The 7,134-nt window shown below is 40.2% G+C and overlaps 1 protein-coding gene across 2 annotated transcripts; it reads left to right on the top strand.

The window, feature by feature from the left end:
- The first annotated feature begins 439 nt into the window (after positions 1-439).
- On the top strand, positions 440-6,853 carry LOC113208916 (TBC1 domain family member 23). 2 transcript variants are annotated; one of them, XM_052264063.1, is made up of 12 exons: positions 440-558; positions 1,553-1,770; positions 1,849-2,180; positions 2,270-2,394; positions 2,478-2,628; positions 2,730-3,059; positions 3,157-3,370; positions 3,478-3,625; positions 3,708-3,892; positions 3,970-4,120; positions 4,210-4,404; positions 4,491-6,853. In XM_052264063.1, the coding sequence occupies exons 1-12, from the start codon at positions 455-457 to the stop codon at positions 4,570-4,572; spliced, it is 2,235 nt and encodes a 744-aa protein (XP_052120023.1). In that variant the 5' UTR covers positions 440-454; the 3' UTR covers positions 4,573-6,853. The 2 variants fall into 2 exon arrangements, with proteins under 2 accessions (XP_052120023.1, XP_026281959.1); XM_026426174.2 differs by lacking the exon at positions 440-558 and adding an exon at positions 1,087-1,227.
- The last annotated feature ends 281 nt before the right edge of the window (positions 6,854-7,134 follow it).

Raw genomic sequence — 7,134 nt, 5'->3', positions numbered from 1 at the left:
CTCCCCGCGCTCCAATTCCCCCCATTCCCTGCAACGCTAGGAGCGCACCGGCTCCCCCCCTCCTCTCTCCTCCCTTCCTCTTCCCATCCATTGACCTGACCGCTCCCGCGGCTCGATTCGATAGTCTCCGCGCGACGGTCCCCGATTCTTTTCAGGTACCCAGTCAGTGGGTACCCCACGGCGAGCAGCCATCCACCGGCGCCCTTCTTTCATCTCCCACTGCAAAAACCTGCCATTAACATAGCCGCCAGCCGCCAGTGCATTGACAAACGCGGGGAGGGCGAGAGGAGTGAGAGGGGCAGGCAGGGAAATGGTGTCAATCAGCTTGAAGCAATGCATTCAAAATGTGCGCGACCCCAGGGGGAGGGAGGGGGAGGCGGAGACCCTGTGACCCTTCGCCTACATATGGCAGCTCTTCCTGTCGCGCCCAATAACCGTCTCGTCTCAGCTGCCAATGCCACATGTGTGGCGAGTCATCGGGAGGTCGGTTCGAAAGCAGAGCGCGGCTTCGAAACGTGTCCGACTTGAGAGCTACAGCTGCTTGTCTGGAGCGGGAGGGTGAGTCGGCACGGGGGGTGTGGCAGGCTGCTCGAGGACTACACACGAGACGGGGCGGAGACTAGCGGAGACATTGTCTAGGGGAGATAAGATAAGCGTGACCGACTCCATGACGTCCGGAATGCCATGATGGAGGAGTTGAGTTACGAGGAAAGACTACACGGTGACACCTGAATCGAGTGTGGGGCAACTCTCTGGCGGGCTCTTCTCAAACGAGACGGCACGACCTTCTGGATGAAGGAATAGCCCGTTTTGTTCTTCCGTAAAGAGAAAAGGAACAGAGCACTTAACACCATAAGCGCGAGTGACGTGTCTGTTTGAAGGTTTGAATCAGCGCCTTTTCACGCTTTTACACTGCAGCCAACTGCTGAATTGTGAAGGCCTTCCTTTTCCTTCGTGTAGTTTTGGAACGGAGCGGGATAGTTGCGCCAAAGCCATGCTAAGCTAAAGTTTTCTCTAATGCTAAAATGAAAAACCCCTATTTACTTTGTGAAAGCAACGGTGACAATTAATTTTAAAGTCTAGAACGTGTTTCCTCCTGTTGTGCGGACACCCTGCTGATATTTGACAACCACGATTACCACGAACACTTTGCCATCTTAGAATTTTGACTATACTGTAGTTTTTCCTCACGAAAATGGCCAAAAGTAGCGACGATGAACAGGAATGGTATGTTTTGTCTCTGCATGATGTGTTTTGAGAAACATTTGCTAGATCTTCACCATCCAAAGTGAAATGACAAAGTGCTTCTGTTCTCGTTTCGTCTGCTATTAACCTTTCAGTGGTGTTCCTAACCTATGGAAATATCCATCTGTGCTAAGTTTTATTTCTTTTTCCTTTCATTTTTTCTACCATTAACAGTATTACTAGTCCGCAACTCATGTGCATGTTGTTATAACTGTGTGCATTTCGTATTTCTGGACTGGTGCGCCGTATGTTTACCTTCATCTCAAGGTACTCCCTTAACAATATTTTTTTTCAATTTCTGTTTCAGGATGGATGACTTAGAGGCCTCTGTATTAATGAATGATGCCAAAACACCCAGTGACGTACTTCGAATTTGCAAAGGAAAGCCTATCAATGAAAATCTACGACCTATTGCCTGGCAGAAGTGTCTAGATGTGGGCCGCAGTGCTTTCCATGCTCCCCTGAGTGAAATATTTGACTTACCTGAACAGAAATTACTTCGCCAAGACTGTCAACAATTTGTTGGTAAGTTCAGTATCTTTTACCCTATTATTGGTGTTAAAAGTTGTTTGTATTTTCTGAAAAAATGTTTTTCAATTTCAGCAAAACTTGGCAATGATGACGAAGACAAAGTATCTGTTATGTCTGATCTTGAAACCATATTGACAACGTATCGTAAAATTAGTAATATTTCTTATGAAAGTGGCAATGGTTGGCTGGAGCTATTACTGCCATTACTTGCCCTTAAAAAGCCTCAAAATGAAACTTATTCCCTCTTTGCTGCTCTGCGGACTTTATACATTCCAAACGGCTGTGGCCATAAAAGCGGAGATCCTTTTCACCTATTTAGACTTCTGTTATTATATCATGATCCGGAACTCTGCTCTTTCCTGGATACTAAAAAAATTACTCCAGATTTATATTGCCGATCATGGGTAATTAGAACTTCACCCTGTCACCTTCCTTAAAATCGTCCCTTTTTCATTGGCCAAAGTTTTAGATTTGTTTTTCTTCTGTATTACAGTTCCAGACTTTGTTTGCAGCCAACTGCAATCTAACAGTGGTGCAGGCTATGTGGGACGTTTACTTCCAGCATGCAGAACCATTCTATTTATTTTTCCTTTCATTAGTGATGGTGATTAATGCAAAGTAAGAACTTTTTCACTTTTTATTGGGCATATGGCATATTCATCTCCTGTTGTGTTTTGATCAATTTTATATGTGCCTCTTAGGGAACAAATTATGAGCTTGGAAAACAGCAGTAAAGAAGTCCTAGTTGAAATGGTGTGTAACATGCCCAGTCAACTTGAGCTTGATGATGTCCCTGACTTTTGTGCTCTGGCTCACTATTATGGACTGAAAACGCCATCATCTTTCCGAAAGGTAAAAAGATTATATTTTTATTAGGAGAGAATGTAGATAAAATGAAATTTGTGCTCTTTTAAATATCAATCTAAATCTGTTGTACGATTTTCTTGTGATAGGATCTACTTGATAAAATGTTCGGGGATGAGGCTCTTCACAATATATTACACGGAACCATGAAAAATAGTTCTAGTTCATCCACTCTTACATCACCAGTGGAAGACAGAGATATTAACCTCCCGCAGCCTCTTTCTCAAGCTCTTTGCCTTCCTGTGTGTGCTGCTGAACTAGTAGATTCTGTCTCTTCTTCTGCATCGGGAGCTCCAATGACAGATCAAGCTGACGGGCTCATTGTGGAGACGGTCCGTTTCTTTTTAGTTGACTGCCGGCCTGCTGAGCAATACAACTCAGGACATCTTCCCACTGCTTTCCATCTTGACTCCACTTTAGTGAGTCCCCTATCTTATTTTACCCTCTCTAGATTCTACAGAAGTAAGATAAATTTTATTTTGATGAAATAATTTATATCTTATAACACATTTTCAGATGCTTCAGGAACCTGCAGCTTTTGCAACTGCAGTTCAGGGGTTATTGTCTGCCAGACGACAAGCACAAGCTGCCGGTTCTGCTGCCGCTGGTGACCATTTGTGCTTCTTAGGGTCAGGTCGCAATGAAGAGGACCAATATACCCATATGGTTGTCTCTTCCTTCCTACAAAAACAGAAGCAAAATGTTAGTATGTTAACTGGGGGATACAAAGGTAAATTTTACCATTTTAGTGAGTTTTCTTTCTTATTTTTGTTTCCCAAAGCTGTCTAATGTTTGTGGATTTTTATAATGGTTTATGTTTTGTTTTACTTATTGCAGCTGTCCATGAATATCTTGGAGATTCTTTAAGCGAAAATTTAGAGCATCACAACTTTAGCAGCTGTTTGGTGTGCAAGGCAAACACTATTCAACCTTTGGAGTCACCACAAGCACAAACTCCAACTGTGGATATTTTTAGCAAACTAAGGTAAGATCCAAAACTATGATAAGATCTCTTGTTATGCATCTGGCAATAGGTGAGCAAACTTTAGAACAAAATGATTTTGCAGCGCTGCTGTTTCCAAACTTAAAACTTCAGAAGTCAAAGGGAAATTGTTGGATTACATTGTAAATCCCGCTGGGAGCTCAGGCAAGCCGCCAGTTGAGAGGCATGTCCGCGCGACTGACAGGCTGGGCCGCCGGTACCGAAATGTTGCACCAGTGTTTAGCATTGATGATGACCAGGAACCATTTGGTAAAAAAATTATTATTTGCTCAAGATTATGCTTCTTGAATTAATATCTAGTCTGTAAGTCTACTTTTATATTACAGAGACTGCCGGTGCTGGTGGAAATGAGGAAAATGGTACTGATGAAGAAGGACAGCGGGAAATCATAAACATTAGCCAATGGAGCAAGGAGAATTCAGTGACGGCTACATTCCCTTGCCAAGAGTACAAAGTGAACAATATGTTTTATGATAGGTAAGCTAGTTAATCATACTACAAGTACCATATGGGTAAAGGGTCTTCTTAAATGTAACAAATATCACAAACTTCATTGTTTATTGCAGTGTTTTGGCATTGTCGGAATCCTACATGTATGTGCTTCGCCTCGTACCTGGTCGTAAAGGTCATGCACAGATTGTAGCAAGAAGGTCTCTTTCTTCAGTTGTTAAGATAACCTCTCGCAGGAAACATCCTAACATGATTACATTCAAGTATGGAGTATCCCAGGATGATGACCTTGTCATTTCAGATATGGATAGGTAAGCAATTAAAACGAAACCTTTTTGTTCTTAAACCTTTACCCTCTTTGACGTTTTTTTTAAATTGTTTCTTTTTCTTTGGACAGGCTGTTGATTCCCAACTCAACAGAAGCCATGAAAACAGTGACCAAGCAAATTGTAAACTATTTGAAAACTCAAGAAGGTTAGTCATTTTGAATAAGCTAGTAGTCAGTATTGCTTTCCTATTAAAGCCCTATCCCAAAATAAAATAGAAACCTTGTTGTTCTTTTTTTCCTCTTTTGTGATTTTAGTTTCTAATGTTATGCAATGGGTTTCCATTTTAAAAGAAATTATATAATAATTGACATGTTATGTTGTGTAAGAGTTATAGAAATTATTTTACTTCCCTTGAGATTTAGTTGTTACTGAACTTTACTTACCTTTTATTAAAGTATCCTGAACTTCCATGCCTTATAATTTTGTTGTTGCCTCATTAATATCTTGTACACTGTAGGTCATGATTTTTGTGTGCCTTTATCTGTGTTCACTGTGATGAGGCACCTATTTATTGAATCTGTTTTGAGGCAATTTTTCTCCATTTCATAAGTCATAAATTTCACCAGTAGATGACTGACTGTGACTGCTTATGATTTCAATCTGAACTTGCCTATCTGTACCATACCAACCACTTGCTGACAAGAATTTTTTTGTGCCATGAAGGGTGACATTTTCTCATCTCTAGGCAATTTGTTAATTATAACTTTTAATTATTTTTTTTCCTGTTGAATGCCTTGTGTTGCATCTGTTATTATTGTATTATGTTGTATTCTTTATTTTGTTTTCAAAATATCTTTGTGGTATTTGTGTTACCAGAAAGACACACAGTCTGTTCACTTACTTTCTCCCCATACATCACGCTTAAATCATTGTTCATGTTCTTCATTTGTTGTTCGTACCTCTCTAATGTATGGGACACATTATGTTCTGATTTGAGTAATTCCAATGTCAAGTAGTCCAAATGTATTTTTCCAATTTAAGGAAGTTTAAAAGCTTCATCAATTTTTTAAAACATTGGAAACATTTGGAGTTTCCTGTTTTTGTTTCCCTGATTATATTTTGGTTATTTAGTAACTATTGAGTTCAAAAATTGGTGTTAAAGTAATTCAAATTAGTAAATATTTTTGGTGCCTGTAAGAAAAATTGTGGATTGTAATAGTTACTATTGTAGAGTATAAGAAAGACTGTTTGACTTTGTGAGGAGGGGAAACAAACACGAAGAGGGGCCTCACTCACCATAAGAACTGATTGCTGAATAAGATCAGTTTTGATTGGTTTTGTACGAAGAGCCCTCTTATGATACATAGGGTAACTAATTTGTTGGGAGGGAGAAAAGTGAAAATTTCACAGTAGTCTCCTGACAAGTTTGCAGGTGCTATATTTTCTTAACCAAATAACTGTCCACTTGTTTTGAAAGAGAAATATTTTGTGGTCATGTTTATAGTTTGCATCTTTCAAGAGCACATTTCCAAAATGTATTGGGTCTAATTAATAGATAAGTTCTCAGAGGATGCAACTGTTGTTAAAGATAGGTTTCCTAGACTGAAAATTTGTAGTAATTCTGATAGATACATTATGCACTTAAGTAGATTTTACTGAAAGGCCCTGTTGTGTGGTGGCCAATATCAATTTTCACAGGGTTTTAATTTCCTGAATTGCCTAATATGCTCTCTGCCTTGTTCTTCTTCCTCTGTAAACAGACGAACTTCATGTTATCTTCCTTCCTCTTTTGCTTTTCATGGACCCTCTTCTCCCTTTTAATGCTGTCCCCCTATTCAACATACCTTACAACAGTTATGAGGTTTAGGGACTGATACATTGTAGTATTATTTATTTATTTTATAAAATTTGAGAAATTAGTTGTGTTTGTGGCAATGAATTGTTGTATGTGGTGAATATTTATTATATCTTTGCTGTCCGATTGTTTTTTACTCCAAGGCAAGGAGATGCACTCCATCATGTTACTATTGTTTAATTCGATTGCAATCTCTAAAAAGCAAACAAACTTGGAGGTGACATAGCAACATATGGGAAAGCATTGTTTCAGTACCGTAGTATTTGTTGAAGATTCTTTCTCAAACAGTGTCAAAATAATTTTTTTTATTATTCAAATCAGAATGGTCAAAATACAGTAGCAATCTTTTCATTTGGTTTCTTGTTTGTGCCTCTGGGTTACTTTATTTTTATTATCGTCTTGTACTTAATTGGACAGAAAACTGTTAGTTCTAATTTTTAACTTACCAGTTCTTCATAACTGGATACTGTTACACTGTAGCCTCATGACTACCTCCTTTCCACGGCATTTCCACTTTGTGTTATTTTTGTTTCCCTCATTTTAGTTTTATGCCATACAGACCACATAGTTTTGAGAACCAATGGTTTTTACCTGTCTTGTGATTTTTGAGAATTATATGTTCGCTTGTTGATTCGATTTCCGGCTTTGTTTTACTTTGGGTCTTGACTCGTCGCCGCCCGGCAGCTATCCGCCCAACTAGCACGGGTGCGCGCGTGGTGCCTACCGCCCAGGCGCCGGCCGCTCCGCTCGCCACACGGCCACGGCCACACATCCCGCACCTGAGGCGGCTCCTACCATCCGCGTACCATATCTGTTTCGATGCGGCGAGGTAGCGACACAGTTGTAGCTACAACCGACTCTGGCAACTTTATCAGAACCGACTGGAGAAATAAGCCCGCTCGGCGTTGTAAATGCTC

The sequence above is a fragment of the Frankliniella occidentalis genome, unplaced genomic scaffold (assembly GCF_000697945.3).
Source record: "Frankliniella occidentalis isolate FOCC.00 unplaced genomic scaffold, Focc_3.1 Scaffold16, whole genome shotgun sequence".
Taxonomy (NCBI): domain Eukaryota; kingdom Metazoa; phylum Arthropoda; class Insecta; order Thysanoptera; family Thripidae; genus Frankliniella; species Frankliniella occidentalis.
Note: the sequence above shows the minus strand (reverse complement) of the source record. Positions and strands in the feature narration are given on the sequence as shown.

Excerpts from the sequence above, each read along its gene's own strand:
- LOC113208916 (XM_052264063.1), top strand. The coding sequence starts at position 455 with ATGCCACATGTGTGGCGAGTCATCGGGAGGTCGGTTCGAAAGCAGAGC. Across the intron at positions 559-1,552 it reads TGCTTGTCTGGAGCGGGAGG|GATGGATGACTTAGAGGCCT; the intron begins GTGAGTCGGCAC and ends TTTCTGTTTCAG. Across the intron at positions 1,771-1,848 it reads AGACTGTCAACAATTTGTTG|CAAAACTTGGCAATGATGAC; the intron begins GTAAGTTCAGTA and ends TTTCAATTTCAG.